General features: G+C 35.8%; 1 protein-coding gene across 1 annotated transcript; it reads left to right on the forward strand.

The window, feature by feature from the left end:
- Nucleotides 1-756: 756 nt before the first annotated feature.
- On the forward strand, nucleotides 757-18,687 carry LOC136802094 (uncharacterized). Its single transcript, XM_067058814.1, has 9 exons — nucleotides 757-922; nucleotides 2,810-2,939; nucleotides 3,525-3,760; nucleotides 3,944-4,086; nucleotides 4,757-5,071; nucleotides 7,069-7,833; nucleotides 17,863-17,913; nucleotides 18,337-18,387; nucleotides 18,658-18,687. Coding segments are annotated over exons 3-8 (1,443 nt in total). The 5' UTR covers nucleotides 757-922; nucleotides 2,810-2,939; nucleotides 3,525-3,593; the 3' UTR covers nucleotides 18,339-18,387; nucleotides 18,658-18,687.
- Nucleotides 18,688-18,782: the final 95 nt, after the last annotated feature.

The raw sequence follows: 18,782 nt of genomic DNA on the forward strand, positions 1-18,782 counted from the left end.
ATAGTGTTCTATAGTGTATTTAAATGTTAATACGACTCTATATATCTAGGACTATTTTTAACTGTACATAACCTTACTGTTAGTTTTTATTCTATATTTTTATCTGAAAAAAGAAAAAAAAACTCCATTTTCTTTCTGACCTGTCCAAAAATTAGCTCTCAGCCAAAAGAGTAGTAAATTGTAGGGCTGATCACGTGACTATTTTGGTCACGTGACCAATATATCTATATTCTCATCCGTTTATTTGTTTTCTTACAGATAACTAACTACAAACAAAAATAAAAAATGGATCAATCCACTGTAACCATAGTAACAGATTTTGAGTTGGAAGATGACATGTCAGAGGCTGGGTTGGATGTAATGTCGTGTGGGAAGTGTTGTGGTGTGGCTTTTATGGTGTCAATGTTCTTGTGTGTTTTGTTGCTGTCTGTGTTTTTGTTGGTTTGGCATTTCTTGTGAAGTTGTTCAATGTTTTGGTTGGAAATTTTTTAAATGTTTATATTTTTGTACATTTCGATAACGTATATATTTTTGTATTGTAAACAGTTTTTGTATATGTTTCAGGAAGATATCCTCTAAATTCATTAAATTTTGCATTTAATTTCAATTTGAAAGTGTCAAAAATTATGCTCTCAGCCAAAAGACTTAGTAAATTTTAGAATGGTCACGTGACTATTGAAAAGTGTCAAAAACATGCTTTCAGCCAAAAGACTTAATAAAATGTAGAGAAAACGAAAGCGAAAGTGATCACATGACCTCTGTTTAACACAATATTTCTATATTTTGCTCTACTTTTTAGATAAACAATTCTAAATAAATAATGGAAAATGCTGTAATTGTACATATAGACTATAGAAACAATGTTGATGATGTGGCGTCCTGTTGGTGGTGGTGGTTGTTCCTGTTTGTGCTGTTTTTGGTGGTATGTTTTGTTGTGTTATGTTTTTTTTTCTGATTGTTGAAATGTTGGTATTTGTTGTTGGTATTTGTTATTTATTTTATAGGTTATGTCTTAGACACTTTTTAATGTATATTTTTCAATAGTTTTGTATGCTTTGTAAATATTTATATAGGAAGAACTCTAAAGTCATCTGAAATTGATGTTTTCAAGTTTTCTATTTGACAAAAACACGCTCTCAGCCAAAAGACTTATTAAAATATAGAGAAAACGAAAGTGAAAGTGATCACGTGACTTTCTTCTAATTACTGTATTTCTATATTATTTTTATTTTATAGATAATTAATAAAAACTACGTACCATGCTGGGTACATTACAGGCCACCTAAAACCTAATTTTATGGGAAGCTATTGTATTTTCTAGCAAAAAGCAAAAAAAAATTAGAGGTTAAAAAAGTCACTTTAAAAAAAATTATCCCACTTTTTAGGTTTTTGTAAAATCGCAGGCACAAATACCGTATTACTTCGAATAAACGCCCGGGCCTTTATTTAATTTCTAAAAGAAGGGAGCGTTTATGAAATTATTTTAGTCTAGATAGTCGAATATTTAGATCAAATATACCCTTTGTTTAAGTTCTTTATCAGGATTTTAGTGCAACATTTTTTTGGCTCAACGACTAAAATAACATCGAAAACTGCTCTGGTTACAAGAGATGAAAGAAAATCTTCCTTTTCAAACCCAAACACTGGGATTGAAGTATTAGAGTCACAAGTTTCTAATAAACGCCCCTTTCCTAAAGGGGCGATTATTCGAAGCAGGCGTTTATTCGACGTAATACGGTATTTGTGTTCATTAAATAATTTTTCTTTTACGAGGGGCGTTTATTCGAGGGGGGCGTTTAAAAGAAGGGGGCTTTTATTCGAAGTAATATGGTAAGAGAAAAAACAATTAAGTGTTGGCTTTTCTTCTTGTTGACTTCTCACCATTTTTGAAATCTACATAAAATTCTGAAAAGTTGATATATAACATGCATAATGGTCACAAGAAGTAATTTTATCCATTCTATTCTGTATTTATGATAACTTGACTTTAAAATAATAATATTTCTTACAAATTCGGAAAATTATACTCCTATTGAAATCACATAACAACTTAACTGAAATTATTATGCTTTAACAGCTAAAAAAGACACGGATACGAGCTTTTCAGAGCTTTTTGCTTATAGCCTCTATAAAAGGGGTGTTAATTCTGGGAAAAAATTGGGTTTTGAAAATTTTTGAGCAACCTTACAAGCAACTACAAAAAATGTGTAAACTGATTTTTGAAACTGGAACTTTCTAAAAATCACCGGAATAGTCGAAAATCGCGCCGAAAAAACGGTTTCTCTTGAATTTCTCGAGCTGTACTTTATATTTTTTTCATGAAATTTTACACACTGATGAAAAATGTGACGGAGACAAAAATTTAGGAAATATGCCGGAAAACCGTTTTTCCATTTTGTCGAGATTTCATTTTTATTTTTTTTTCTGAATTCTTGCACAAAGATGTAAATCAGCAATGCCAAAAAGTCCAATTTTCAAGGAAAATTTTTTACGGCCGAAAATGACGGAAATATACAGGGAATCGCCGTTTTTGCAGATTTAAATTGGATTTGTTCTATGATCTTTGAAGTACAGTCGACTTTCCATAAATCGAACCTCCTCAACTCGACTATCCCCATAAACTCGAACTCGAACGTTTTCCGGTCTCTTAAGCAATTCTGATTCTCTATAACTCGAATTTCCTTAACTCGAACGATTACTGATTATCCCCTTGGTGTTCCAGCACTTCCACTTGCTCTGACTGCAATCATCAGGTGGGTCCAAGCAGCGTCCTGGCTTGCTCTGTAACAAATTTTATTGCTTTTAATAGGAATTGGTTGAGAAGGAATCATCCCGACAAAAATCAACACGATGCCAACCAAACAGATGAGCACAAAAGAAATACATTATTATTGATAAAAGAATGTGGAAATCTTCTCATGAGAAGCGAAGATGGAGCGGTAATTATCACATTTTATGACTAAACATGGCTGTGTTTGGATTAAGAGCCCGAGGGGCACTCGGTTTCTAAACGACGGCACGTGACACCAAAAAAATAGCTTTTAAGATCGGACCCTTACAGTTCAGCCTTTGAGCAGTAAAAAGGTGCCCTTTCAGTGCATTTTACCGAAGGTTTCTGACCCTTGCAGTTTAGTTTGATTTCATAACTTATCTTGCTTAAAGCCACCTGAAACTGAGCCTGAGATCAAATGAAACAGGGTGCGAGTCAATGCAATTCAACAGTCTCAGAACACACCCTTACAGTTTATCCAGCTAAAAGAAGACCCTTGTAGTGCACTCCATCGGAAGTACACCCTTACAGTGCATTTTGAGGGTCTTGAAAAACCTACGCTTAAGGGCGGCAGATGCCGTGGGTCGGACCATATGAGTGCCCCCATTGGTTGAAAAAATCCTACCGGGTCTGCGAGAGTGTTTTTTAGCTAGAATTGGTAAGGAGAGTTATCTTTCCCAAAATATTGAGTTAGTATAAATTTATATGTTCAAACCTTGCCTTTTAGATCTACTAACTCATATTTTTTTAATAGCTGGAAAACAAATTAGATGTTGTATAGGAGGCAGAAGAAATATTTATCGAACCATATCGTATTGAAACCATGACCTCAACGGAGTTATTGATCTATTCGGACAGGATAGCTTACATCGTTCAAGAAATGCTCCATAATAAAACTGAAATGAAAATGAAACTGTGGCAGAACCTGATTGACTTCGTCAAAATTGCTATATCTCGTAGATATGCTCTCAACAATGGCTTTTGCATAACGTAAGCTTTTTAACCAACTACTTAAGCCTTAAGCTGCCGAGTACTTTTGGCTCAATAAACCTTTCTAGATCGAATTTTACAGCAAAATGACACCGATCCTGGTTTTAGTTTGATTTTGATGATATATTAGAGGTAACCAACTGCTTGTCCATCATAACCAAAAAGGCTGAATTTTCTCCTTAGGCATTCAGATGAGCTTAAGCTAATCAAGTTTGAAGATTGTGGTTGTGTAAACACAAGAGAAAAGGATTTTGTAACGATTGATAGTGATACAGAATACGATACTGATGAATTTGAGACAGAAAGACCACCATCCAACCAGAAAGGTAACGAATGGTCTTTTCAGGGTATAGAACCATAAACAAAGAAAGGCGGTTATCAACAACACTTGCTTCGCTTCCACAAAGTGATTGACCCCCAAACAGAATTCGTCAAAACTTCTATTCATAAGGATATCATTCAAAGTCTTAACTTCGAAAACTGACGAGCTGACGAGGCGATCTTTTTTGGGATGTGTTCTGAGGGCATGTTAAAGCTAGAAAACTTGACGTGTTCTGAAATAAGGTACTTGTTGTACCCTAGAAAGCTTCAGAACACATCTTTCAATGAGAACACATCAGATATTCTCTTGATATTACCCCTAGGTATTATCAAGAGAAATCTGATGTGTTCTTGTTCCCTTGTAACCCTAGAAAAATTCATAACACATCTTTCGAGGGTATAACTAAGTACTTCACAACACAACACTTCAGAACACATTCTACCATTAAATAAGTTTAGGGAGAACAATAGTGGGATATAGTTTTCCTAGAAATCAGAACACGTCATTTTGAATAAAAGAATCGAAGATCACGCAACAAGTGAAGATAAGAACACCTGTTTCTCAGAATTGCTACTTCTGTAACTTAAGGGCAAAATACAATGCACCCCCTTCCCTGAACTTAGAGGGGGGGCTTAACCAATTTTGCTTGATTGGGGACGATTTTTTTTCATCAGATTGTTTGAAGTTGAAATCCATCAAAGAGTTGAAGTCCCTTGCTAAATCAATGAATTTGGATACTTCACAATGTATTGAAAAGTCGGAGCTGTTAGACATTTTATCTCCTGCGATGAATCTATCCCAAAACACATTCGCTAACGTGCAAAACGACTTTCCTGCTACTTCAAATGACGACAGTAATTCTTCAAATGACGACAGTAATGATGATTCAAGCACCGAACTCCCCACGTATCCAAATAATGAACAGTCAAGCAACGAAATTCCCGAACCAAAATCTGAAAGTCCTGGTAATCACATGAAATATAATACAAGTAAGTTTATTTCAAAAGATTCTGATTATTGTGCTGTACAAGGGATGAGAGCTTGTTATATTCAAATTTTACCTCAATTGTATAAGTTTAGGAAAAGACTGTATCTTGTCTAAGTATCTCGGTGGGATTTTACAGCACAAATGGGTCTTCAAAAATAAAATCTGTACAGAGGGTTAAGCTTTTGGTCACAGGTGTGACTTTTAGTCACTAGTGAGCAGCAAAAAATTACCTTAAGTGAACTTATTTTGGAGGGAACTAATTTTGGCGAAATTAGACAAAATTTGCCAAAATTAGTTCACGCTTAAATTAAATATTTTGCCTACTCACCAAAATAAGTTCCCTCCTAAATTAATTTATTTGTTTTATTGCCTAAGTAATCCCTGAAATTCACCAAACTTGCTCAAAATAAGGCAAAATAGGTTCACATGTGTTTTGTTCTAATAAAGAAAAAAAAATGTGACAAAAAAGAGGTGAACCTTGAAAAAATTTCCGCACTAGGTTTCCTGGTACCGTTAGAAGCGGAATTTTATGTTGTTTAACATACTTAGAGCCTCATGCCCTTGGGCAAAATCCTTCATGAAATTAGACCTGAAGTGTACTATTTTTGCCCAAAAATGGCAAGAAAGTGGTGTCCTGGCAAGAAGAGGCTACTTTTAACTTTCAAAAAAACTAACTGCACAACCCTGTCTCACCAGATATTAATAGTTTAAAAAAGGGGGGGTTCCCTTCCAAAACGGATCCTGTAACCACAATGAGTAAAACAGTGTTAAACTCTATATGAAGCTTGCTAGCTTCAAGGTGAAAGTGCATTTGGATAGCGCTGACTTTGAAAGCCTTAGAATAGCTTTGATAGGCTTGATCTGATTATCATGACCATACGTTTAGAATTTCAATAGTGTTAATAGCTGACTCAGGGCTCCTCTAACAGAATTTCGAGCACAATGTAGATACCAAAACTACGTAACGAGCAAGGCACGATTTGACTGAAACTCATTTACCTATATTTAAAGTCTCTGAAGGCTTAACTAGTTCAACTTTATTAGCCTGTTTGATGTCTTTTGTCTTGTCAACAGGACCCACTTTCAGGGCATTTTTGGGTAATAAAGTGCCTTTCAGGTTTGATTTCATGAACCTTTTTGCCCAAGAGCCTCATGGTGAGGCTCTGGGTATCTTAATCTACATTAAATTGCGCTTCTAACGGTACCAAGAAACCTAGTGTGGAAATTTTTTCAAGGTCCGCCAGAATAAATTAGTTCCAGTCAAATTTAAAAATTTCATCATCGCCACAATAAGCTCCCGCCAAAATTAAGAAATTTTAGGATTTTTGCTGCTGGCCTATTAGTTCACGCCAAAATAAGTTCCCTGAAGGTAGCTTTTTCACCATTGTTGCGCGATTGAGCACCTTTCAAGGGAGCAATAATGTCTATTTCACTTAATTGCGACTTTTTCGAATGTTTTGAGCCGAGGTTTCGGGCTCCAAACATTCGATTTTTTGACGTCTCTTTAAACTTTAGAAGCTTCTGCAATAGCGAAAATATTGAATTTGCATCAAAACACTTGAAAGGCTTCTTTTTTCGATACGTGCATGATTTTGTTCTACGTCACTGCAGTAATCAAATTTTTATTGTAAATCACTCTTTTGCGAATGGAGATATAAATTCAACAAAAACATAGACATAGAATACAGTTCTTAAATACCCAAGTCATTTAGGATGATTGCAAAAGTTAGTTTTTCGAAGGGAAATCTGCACAGATTTGTGCATTTTCCAGGGGTAAATTGAATAAAAAAGAGCAGATACACGAATCCTATGAAATAGGCTAATTATCAAAGTGGAACTCTCTAAGAAGTGGGATGAATGAAATAAATCCCAGTTTTTGGCGAGGTGCTAGACTAAGCTATAGTCTAAGACAAATCACTATCCAAGAAAAAAGTCTTTATTATGGTCCATTTTCTGACCTCAAGTCGTCAACACTTCTCCGTGATTTTTTTTCAACAGATTGTTTGAAGTTGAAATCCATCAAAGAGTTGAAGTCCCTTGCTAAATCAATGAATTTGGATACTTCACAATGCATTGAAAAGTCGGACCTCGTAGACATTTTATCTCCTGCAATGAATCTATCCCAAAACACATTCGCTAACGCACAAAACGACTCTCCTGCTTCTTCAAATGGCGACAGCAGTGACCAGTCCGATCCTGATTCTCCCGAATCTATTAATCGTCCATCAGACAACGACTTTCCTTCAACTGAAGAATCTAATCAAAAGCCACGGAAAAGGAGTACGCATAAAGATTCTTGGAGCTTTTGTCCTACAATTGAAATAGACAAATTACCGTACAATATTGATGGTGATTGTATCTACCAGCTCCCTTTTGACGCCAAAAAAAGGATGAAATCTTCAACTGATGGTCGACCCTGGGATGAGTGGGTTACGTCCAATTCAGTCAAACATAACGGAAGGCGAAGAAGAGCAAACTGTCTTGGATCACCAGTATGCTTGAACGACGAGTGTACTTTCTTAAAATTTTACAACAAAAGAAACCGAATCCAATTCACAAAATCAAATAAGCGTGCCATGGACGCAAAATGTAAAGTGTGTGGTCTGGTTGCCGTTGTCATTCAATGTCCCGCCGTCAAGATCTGGGAGTTTGATGAAATACAATCCAAAGTTACAATCAAGCACACAGGAAAGCACACGTGCGAAGCCATCAACGTCAGCGAGGTGCCAGAAGCTGTTTACACACGATTTGCAGCCAACCCAGGTACAAATAAGAACTTTTTTTGCTAGTCAAGGAAAGTGATGTTCTTGACGCACTTGGTGGTCTTTAATCTGTAAAAAAAACCACGTACTAGTCTACACAATAGACAGCTCCAGGCTTTTAGGCCTTACTCTTGGTCTATAGGCACTGCTATAAGCGGTCAAAGATGTTTATCAATAGAGATTTCCAATAAAAGAATGTTTAAAACACAGCTGATTGGCTTAGGTTTCGAAATTCTCTATTGTTTCATTAAAACCTCAGTGCGCATGCGATTTATCCGAAGAATTTCAATATTCAAAACAAGAGCAGTGCTCATACCCCGAAGAGTAGGAGTTTTACGCTCAAAACGAAGGAAGATATGACGTAGCCTAACCACGTACTGCTTCACTTTTTTATTAATTGAAGTTTTTTTCAAGGGATGAGAGCTTATTATATATAGATTTTACCTCAATTGTATAACTTTAGGAAAAGACTGTATTTGATTTATGAGAGGTCATGGTTTTCAAACTATCATGCAACAGTGTGAATACACCCTTATTCTTCATACTGTTGCTTGGAAAATATGGGAACAAAGAATTGCACATAAAAAATATTCCATAAAAGGGAACTGATTTATTTATGTTTCAGTTAGTCAGTACTAAGGGAACTAATTTTAGCAGGAATAAATTTTGGATTATCGCCGCGAATGCCTATTGTAATACTTTCGCTAGGCGAAATTAAAAATTTATTACAGCAATCAAAATTTGACTGTATTGCATCACAACAAAAACACGCTCTTTTCTTCTGTTAAAGAGAAAGAGAGAAAAAATTTGATCCCCACTTCTTTCTCAAAAATGACGCTTTTTTGAAGACGATTTTTTTTTAATTTTCTTCATAAAATTTGAATACGTGAAGCAAATTTAAAGTATGATAGCTCAAAATTTAAATTAGTCTTTCCTCTTTCTAACGTAAAAAGTTTGGTTTATAACATTTTTAGTTTTCTCACAACCTCAATCCAAACTTATTTATTCATAGAATTATATTTCACAGGTCTATCGACCTCTACGAAATAACTTTAGATTTATAAATTGTCTAATTCTTCATCTGTCGTCCAGTCTTCAGAAGATATGGACAGAAGAGAAGACGTTGTTTTGGTCTTTGTCCTAGGTTTTCGAACTAGGCGAAGGTTTGTTCTAGGGCTTCCTCTTACATGCCAAACGAAATCGTCATTTTTTGAATTCATTTTTTTCGCCTTTTGGCACATATCTTTAATAATTTTTCTTTCGTTGATGGTGAAGTCGTCTGTGATGCTATAGCCACCAATTTCATTGAATCGTTTCAGCTTATGCAGATTTTTCATTATCCGTTCTTTTTCCTCTATACTTTTTAAGATCAACTTGATTGGACGCCAATGTAGCCCTTTTTGGTTTTGTCCAATGCGATGATGGTGGGACGGTTTGATATCTTGAACGCCAATGTTACCTAGTATACCTTCAATATCTATTTTGTCTTGTTCCTGTTGTTCCTCTTTGTTGTCTACCTCTAATTCCACCATTCCATGTATAATAATATTTCGTTTTCTTGATTCGATGTCTCTTTCTTCATTCTTGTTTTCTTGTTGGTGTTCTCTCACTGCTGATTTGAAATTATCCTTGTGTTTCTTAGTTATTTCAGCGTATGTTTTTTCTGATGTTTTCTCTATGTAATTCGTCGTTTGCTTTATTTCTTCTTTTATAATCTGCTTGGTTTTTATTTCAAAGTCAGCCATCTTATTGGTTAAGATGTTTTCGATATCGTTCTTAAGGCTGCGGTTCTTGGCTAGCTGGTTGTTGAGCTTTTTAATGACGTCGTCCTTCTTCTCAATCTCCCTCTGCATCATATGATACGAGTTCTCACCTATTTTACTCATTAGAGATCGTGTTATCCGCACGCAATTCTGACATAGATATTGTTCGTTATAAGTGTTGGCAAAAATTTGCAGCTGATAAAGCGGTAATTGTGTGCACTCGTAGTGTACCATGCGGTGGCATTTTCGGCATTTTAGACGGTTTTGGTCATCATCATCTGAGTAGGAGGTGGGAGTGCATGTTTGGTTTTGTTTAGCTTCTTCAAATGGTTGTTTTTCTTGCTTTTTGTCGGTTTTTTCGTTCATGTTTTTGATTTTGCTAAATTTCAACCATTTTTGAAGAACTGCACAAAATGCGTGTTGACTAACTGACAAACGTGTACACTTTTTTTGAAACACCCGGTAGCAAGAAGATTTGAATATTTCTTGGATTGTGTCGCACACGGAGATTTATGTGTGGAACTCCCTGGATATTTCACCAGACAGTTTCACTAAACCCCGAGGCGCAGTGTACCCTGAAAGAGTACAATTTAAGAAGATAGTAAATGGACGATTGTAACTTCGATCGAATGAATTTTATATTTACATAAAAGTGATCACTAATATTTCAATAACTCCAAATAACTGTTCCTTAATATAGTTGTCTAAAAAATCGATAACACGATAATATCTCCAATTGATGTTATGGAAGGTTCCAGATCTAAATCAGTAACAAGTCTCTTTACTAATAGTACGGTTCGTAACTCTCTAGCTTTCCAGCATGTTTCGACTCTCCAGCACGCTTCCGACTCCCAGCACGCTCTCCGACTCCAATAATGATTTTGTGATTCCGGTATTTATAGTTTTTAGTTCTATGAGTATTTAGAGGACTGGATTTAGAGCCTGGGATCAATAGTCACGTTGGTTTAGTTGTCCGCGTCCATTCATTTGGTTGGGATTGCTTCCTCGATCCCAGCTCATAAATCTTTCAGTGTTGTGCGTAGATTGATTCAGTCTCTTGGTTTTGTTCTCGATTATCTCAGTGTGTCAGTGGTATGTAAGATATTAGTCACGCTTGGGCTAACGGGGTTGCAGTCCGTTTTCCTCGATGATCTTCATGCGTAAATCTATTCAACGTGAATGGTATATGATGATTTTCCATTGACTGAATGCTGGTAGCTAGAGAAGGTCTTTTCATGGTCTATTCCTGCGTAAGCACGTTGGACTTGAATGGATAATGTAGATTGTTTATAGTGGGATGAGTGATGTTTTCTCAAAATATCTCTACTGTCACACCTCCATATAATGATAAGTGACGTCCTCGTCACTAAAGTATTTATTTCAAGTATAAAAACGATTCTCATACCATGTGCGCCTTTTCAACATCCATTCCCATATGTATATAAAAGTCACTAGTATATGCTAGCTTACCAGTGTCTCGTCAATACACATCAAAATGAATGTCTGGTATATGAACATCATTTCGTATTCTTAACAATTCGCTTGGGTACCCTTTCCAATTTCGACTGTCTCTATTATTCATCATGTATTTTTCGGCCTTCTCTATTATTTATCATATTTGATGCGTATCGTGAATTAGTTCGTAATACAACGCCACGTTCATCGAAACGATGTTTATCGTGAATTAGTTCGTAAAAATACGCCACGTTCGTCGAAACGATGTTTATCGTGAATTAGTTCGTAATAAAACGCCACGTGCATCTTTGTGTTATCATCGACTTTGTTTTTCAATTAATTCACCAAAATTTTGCTTCTTTAAAAATTATTTCCCATTCTCAGTAAAATTCAAAAAAAAAAACAATTAAAAATCCTTAAATTATTCCACAACTTACGAAAAAATAATTAATAATAACGAAAACTCGAGTTCCTAAAATGCCAAATCTAAATATCAAATTTTACGTACAATATGTCAGAAGAGAAGAAGTTTTGAAAGAAAAAAAAAAGTCAATTTTGAAGTTTATCGGCAGTAGGACACCCATTCATATTGATTCCATTCCTCTAACCGTCTTTTTAATGTAGATGTCATGTCCCAAGGTCTTCTGTTGTAGCTGTAAATTTCTAGCTGTTGTAGGTCTACTTCGGAAAATTCAGGGAGTGAGACATTTGGATTAAAGTGGCTTGGGTTCCAATCCATTCGGTTGGTGATGTGAGGCCTGTTTTTGTATTTCGAAAAACGGCTGCTAGGATGGCCTACATTTGATTTCAACATATCAGCCGCTCTCAGGCCAATATCAATTAGTAGCTCATGGTTGTCAATGTTGCAAGGTTGTTTTGGAGGTGTCTCATCTATTATCAGGATGTTGAGAACTTTTTCCGCAAACTCTTCTCCATAGCTTGAATTCATAAGTTGGCAAAATACTACTTTTAACATTTCGAACACTCCAAACCACTTTTGTCTTTTGATTGATGACTGTATTTTAAGTTGGTGAAGTTGGAGCGTGTATATATTGGTGACGTAGGTATCCCAGTAGTAATGTGGTGTAGCTTTGCCATATCGGCACATTGTGTATGTTAGTTGGTGTCGAATATTAAATAGTAGAACTATGTATTTCTCCCTAGATATTTTACGGGAAATTTTTATGTGGATGTTTTTACAGTCTGAGTCAATCAGAGCCATATAAGCGAGCGATTGAAGAGCATATGGATCCGTTCGTGGTCGTTCGTTTGCCCATACCACTTCCTCGTAGCATTTTAGCCAGGTGAGTTGACCGAGCGATAAAAGTTCATTTTTCTTCTCTTCTTTAAAAAATTCAAACATTTATATCAAAGTTCACATTAGTTACAATTAAATACTCATACTTCTCTTCTTTTACAGTAACTTCCAGTAGTAAAACAAAACAAAACTCCTCAAAAAAAATTTTACCCATATAGTTATATATACAAAGTTTTTCCTTTCTTTCATTATTCATGTAGGGTTCGAATTCGACATTTAGCATTCAATCTCTGGTATTCGGTTGTACCATTGGATTTTGATGTATTATGCATGATACCAAGGATCATTTTTTCGGAATTAGATATGTATTGGTTTAGAATCCTTGGTACCGGAAATTCGATAACCACAATATGTTTTGTTCGCTCTGACAACACTTTTCCAGCTCGAACATGCAAAATGGTTGGTATCTTGACAAATTTACTTGTGAGATTTCCATTTGGTAAATATTCTTCGTCTGATGGATTCTTGATCAAAGTGAGAACGTACAGGGTCGCAACCGTCAATGCAGTAATAGCGGCTATAACTGCTAGGATACTCCAAATTCTGGGTGTTTCTTTTCGTTTGTTACTCGCAAAGAATCTCTTTCTCCTGCTCGCACTGGTTATGGTTTGTTCTGAAAAGTTGATGATAGCCTTCTCCGAGCTCAAAATATTCATTCCAATGATTACATCTTCTTCAATGTTTGGGACAACCATAAATTCCTGGGTTTTCAATGACAGTGGGTCTGCTATGCTAGCTGGTATGATTGCACTTCCAGCAGTCTCAAGGATACCCCCAGTAACTGATGCTAATATAGTCCCTTCATTGTGGGTCAGGAATGGAGCGATTTCAGCCTTATCCCAAATTCTTTTGTTCAATAAGGAATGACTAGAACCAGTGTCCACCAGAGCAATAAAGGTCTTTGTTTCTCCTTCTATGGATAAATAGACTTCTGTCTTGATGCCATGTTTTTGCTCTTCTTGGTCAGTTGATCGGCAATGTATTGCCAGTACATGTCCATGGTGTCGTTTGGTCTTATGGATGTGGCTTCTTTTCTTTCCAGTATGAACGTACGTGAAGAGATCCCTCGTAGCAGGTTCTTCTGTTACTGTTTCGAATGTTTTCCCATCATTAGGTGTTTTAAAGCGATGTCTTTGATGATGACGGTGGTGACGTCGTTCCCTATGCATTTCTTTATGGGAATGTTCTTCGTCTTTTTCTAACCGTTGCTGGGCTGGTGAGAATTCCATTTTGGTATTTTTCTTGAAAAGTTTTATTATGGAGCCTCGGTTCAGGTATACAAAAGCTCCAATTAAAGCTAGAAGGACGACCCATTTAATAGTTCCACCGATTCCACCAAAGATGTTGAGGATACTTCCTATTCCTTTCCCAGCAGATTCCACTGCATCGCCAGTAGAAGTGATGATATTACCTGCAGCTGAACCAAGGGAAGTAACAATCTTTTCATCCAAGTTACCAACTCCAGTTAGGACACCTTGTATTCCACTTCCTAAAGCTCCAATGATTTGGCTTGTTCCTCCTGCAGCGGCTTCTAAAGCTCCTCCAAGTCCAACTCCAATACCAGTGAGAAGGTCGCCATTTCCACGTTCTATCATGCTATTGGTAAACATCCACCTGACTTGTTAATTCATCAATTTTTCTCCAACCCCTCCCACTTTGACCTTATTATGACCCCCTTTATTAATTTTGAAAAGTATTTTCAGCTGTCAGATATAAAGTCCAAAGTCCCCTGTTTTTGCACTGATCATCCTTATTAAGGCTAAATTTATAAAAAAAATTTTAAGGGGGAGGTTAGGAAGTACAATTTCCAACCACCAGAAATCTCCCTCCCCCTGTTCTCTTATTAAAATTTAAAAACTTTTATGCCTGTTCTTTCCTTTATTCCAACTCCCCCTTTATTAGCCATCTGAGAGTAACTTTAACATATTGGAACCAGTTTATTTTTGTTTATCAAACTATGTTTTTATGATTATCTATATATTAATAGCCGTAGTCTGTATGTGTGTTTGTTTTTTGTTGGTTTGTTGGTTTGTTTTTTGTGTGTCACTTTCGTTTTCGCAAGCAATGTTTTGTTCGTTTAAAAGATGACTTTTATTTTGTTCTTGCTCCACAAATTTGTTTAACGATATTCGCGCCGTTTTATAAAGACTTTGTTTTGATTGATAGATTAGACTTTTTCTTTTTTTTTTCTTTCTTTTCTTTTGTTAATTATGTTTTCGAATGTAATTAACGACCTTATTTGATTTGAGACATTCGAATTCTTTTCAAAACAAAAGAAATTTTTTAAACAGAATCTGTTAAAGAAAAGAACAAATATAAAATAAAACTCAAGAATCACATAACAAGTTTGTTAGAACAACATCAACATAAAAAATACATTCAAAAGGCGGTAAAATCTAGAATTCTTTCTTCGTAAAAACGGACCTTTAAACATGTATGTCGATAATTATTTTGCTGTAAATCTAAGTCATTGTTGAATTTGAAAAATTATTGAAGTTATGACGAAGTTATTTTATAAAAACAATATAAAATTGCGCTATCTATCAAGCTTTTTTGTCTGCGTGTCCTAGCTGCCTTCCGGGGGACTATGGTTGCGAGCTGACTTTCGGCCCTGCCCCTCGGACCCTTAGCAGAATAAAGAGGAGAAGAAACAAGGGAAATTGTGTGAATTTTTATTCACTTTTTGGAACTAATTTGACCAAATTTCTATCTTTCTGGGGGCAAAAAGTTGAAATTTTCCTATTTTTCCGATTCTTAGTGGGACTGAAGTTTGATTTTCCGATTTTTCAAACTGCCATGTTTCAAAAAGGCACACTTAAGGCCGGCACACACCCATACCCATACACTTCTCTTGCCTAAGTACCCCCCCCCCATCGGGCTGCCTTTTTTCGACGAATCGCGTGTCATGTCTATTATTTCACTCCGCTTATCTTGACATCAAAGTTTTCCTAAACTTAAACATCAAGAACTACGGAAAATATAACGCAAGCGAAGCGAGAAAAAAAATCTAATTGCAAGCCGTCTCGGACGTCGCCGGTATGGTGTAATTTGGGAATGATGCCCTTTCTGTTTTCTGATTATTTTTGCCACAAAAATCTTTTTCAAAATATGGTTAAAAGATACATCACCCGGGAGGGATAGAGTAAAACTTTGAAGAGAATTCTTCCCTTAAATTTTGATTTCATCGTGTTTAAGCCACCTTCCCAACATCTCAAAGGACTATAAATGCGTTCAGCAAACAGCTAAACCGGCGTGCGACGCCGGGTACCGGCTAGTTGACTTTAAGACTGTTCTTCTAAGTAGTTCTTTTAGAAAATTGAGACATATTGTTGAGCAAGAAACAATTACATTCATTTTATTTTTCCGTCCTTTGCTCCAAAGTTGGATAATTTAAGGAGATAACTCTTATAATGTGTTGAGGTTTTACCGGGACAATGACACTACGGTATCTGAAGAGTGTGATGAATTGCGTGCTTTTAATGCGCTTGTGTCCCCGAAAGTCGCCCTTTTCAGTCCGAAAAATAATCTTGTCGGTCTGGAAAAAAATCTCATAGGTAGTTCATGAGTCCCAAAAAAATCTTGTGCCCTGTTTGTGGGTTCGAAGATTTATCTTATGCGTTTTTTGTGGGTCTGGAAAAAATCTTGTGTTTTGTTCATGGATCTAAAAAAAAGCAGAGAATTCTTGTGAGTAAAAAATAGACTGCACCTATCCTCTAAATAAGTTTTGTTATAGGGTTTGCATATCGTCTTTTTTGTTATTGTACATGTTTGTTTTTTTATAAGCATACAAAAATCCGAAAACAGGCTCAGAGATGCTTAGGTCGAGAGCTTAATAAGGCTGAAAAATGCTTGAGGGATGCTTATATCCTAACATAAATCTTTCGAGGATGCTTACAAAAGATAGTAAATCAGGCTCAAAATATGCTCAAATTTGCCTATTAGAATTCTTGGTTGAGTTAGAACATACGAAACTGGGGAAAGGGTGAAATTTGCTTTGCATTGGCTTCAAAAAAAAAAACAAATTAGCTGTACTAAACTAGCTGTACGTAGGCTCGAGGTAATGCTTAGCAAATGCTTAATTTTTTCCCATATCTGAGCCTAAATATGCTTATAAGTGCAATGCTTATAATAAAAAACATGTACTAAAAAAGACATAGACAAGTTTAGGGTGATAAAATGGACATAAAAAGTGTCTGTGCGGTAATGGGCGGCTAGGGTCCAAAAGTTGTAGCAAGTTTTAAACATGTGTTCTGTGTCATTGCTTTAAGACCTTTGAACGTATTTGATATCATTGACACTCATTGAATGAAAATGGACAGACGAGAAAATTTTTCTTGTACACACAGAGTCTGCATAACAAATGTGATTCTATTTTGAGCGATTCATGACTGAATTCTTTAGCTAACATTTTGAATTTTGGGCCGGGGGACCATTTTTCAATATTCTGCCTGCCCAACTCGATTTAGCTCCTGCCAAATTTTTTCCACCGTACTGTCCCGGTAATTCTCCCACCTCGAACAAAACGAGTAGCAATATCGGAGAATTCGAGAAACAATATTCTTGTATCATTTTGTTCCGTTAAAACCCAAAATTTTCAAGAAGTTGTACATCTAAAACCAAAACGATACTGTAGTTAAGACTCATTGGTTGCTCATTTCGTACTAATTTTAGTGAGAAAATATTTTACGGATTTGGTAGTTTTGATCAGAATAAACCAAATAAAGCTCTCTTAAAAATCCGTCAAATTGAGTACCTGTCAAATTTATTACTTTCACCGGATTTTGTGCAATTCAAAGCCTTAACACTTTTCTACTATCGATTTTACCCTATTCTGACCTGCCACTTCCCTCAGTGGCCAGATTTAATTCGCGCTAGTTTTGTTCACCCCCGTTAATTCTTCTATCTCATACATAACGAGTAACAATAACCAAACATCCGATGAACCAGCCGTATTTGCCATATTTGTATTCATTTTGGAGCAAAGAATAATTTGCGGGTTTTATAATTTGCATGGATGCCCCAAATACTTTGGGTTAGTCTTGAGAAAAACTTTGTTGGATTTGACTGAAATTTTACACACTTTGTTCCTTGGCTGAATATCTAGCGGTATTTTTTAAATGTTTAATACATTGCGACTTTTGATTTAACTTTTTCCAATTTTTGTCCACCATTAGTGTCCCGGTAATTTTTTTATCTAATAACGAGTAATAATATTGAAGAATTCGATGAACCAGCCCTAGTTGTCTCTTTGTCCCGATAAAACTAATCTTTTCAAAATGAATCAAGTCAAGATGATAAGTGTAAGGATACATATTTGGGTACTCGACCAATGCCAAAAATGTGTATTTTCTTGCTTTTGAAGTTGTAATTTGGACCACTACCCCTTTTTTAACCTGGTACAAAGCTAAAATCTGCTTTCAATATAGGTACTCTACCCCTACATGACCTGGAAATATCAGGGTCCAGGTCCTTAAAAGTATCACTTGTTTTTTAGAACGCAATATCGAAAACAATCGGCACCAAAGATTTACAAATTCAATCCTCTGTAAGAGTTTTTTTTGGATTTTAATTTTGTTCGGCCCAAATAGGACATCGTGCTCATTACTTTAATGGTATTAGTGAAATGATTTTTACATGGGTTTTATCAATGACTGTAAAAAAGAATGAGCAATTAAAGGTTTTTCGCGAGACAAATTTTCGCGAAAGTATATCTTGCGAAAATTAATTCTGCGAAAGTTGAATCCTGCGTTTCATTACGTTTTACGCCTGTGAGAGCAAAATTCGTAGTTCGGGTGTCAGCGTTATACATCGTTGTATATGCGTGTCTGCGTGCATGGAAGCAGCATTGTCTGGATAGTGCTATGAATTTCTATTTGAAAAAGGAGGAATTCCTATTTCGCAAGGAGTAATTCCCTAATGGGAAGGGCTTAGTTTGATTAATATCAATACCATTAATATCTTTATTTAGAGTCCATTAACAGAGCAAACTGAATGTTTTGGTCGCAATTCTTCATTATCGGTAAGTTGTTTGAATTTTAACTATTTAAAAGGAGTTTTGTTTTTAACTATTGAATTCTCTGAGAAAAACATAACCTCTTACTTAAAATACCAATTGATAGGCAAGTGGTAGGGAAGCTATGGAAATTTCTGAGTCCAATTTTAGTGCCCTTGTATTCCATAACGATGGTTATTTAAAAAAGATTTTTGATACAACTATGTTTTAAGGAAACGCTTTACTGTGTCGAGTAATTTTATCGAGTTTTGAAGTTATTATTTTTGCTTTTGACAGACCATTAGAAATCAGCTGGAAGGCGGAGATTCTGACGAAGATTCTGATGAAATCCCAATGGTATAACCTAGCTTCAAAGCTTTCCACATCCCACTCTTTTTCATTCTTTTTTTATAAGATTCCTA

The sequence above is a fragment of the Clytia hemisphaerica genome, unplaced genomic scaffold, assembly GCF_902728285.1.
Source record: "Clytia hemisphaerica strain Z4C2 unplaced genomic scaffold, Clytia hemisphaerica genome assembly, whole genome shotgun sequence".
In the NCBI taxonomy this organism is placed as follows: Eukaryota; Metazoa; Cnidaria; class Hydrozoa; order Leptothecata; family Clytiidae; genus Clytia; species Clytia hemisphaerica.

Bases quoted from the DNA above. Each gene is read 5' to 3' on its own strand.
- LOC136802094 (XM_067058814.1), top strand. From the start codon at position 3,594: ATGACCTCAACGGAGTTATTGATCTATTCGGACAGGATAGCTTACATC. The intron at 5,072-7,068 runs GTAAGTTTATTT...TTTTTTCAACAG, and splicing joins TCACATGAAATATAATACAA to ATTGTTTGAAGTTGAAATCC. The intron at 7,834-17,862 runs GTACAAATAAGA...CTTGTTTTTTAG, and splicing joins ACGATTTGCAGCCAACCCAG to AACGCAATATCGAAAACAAT.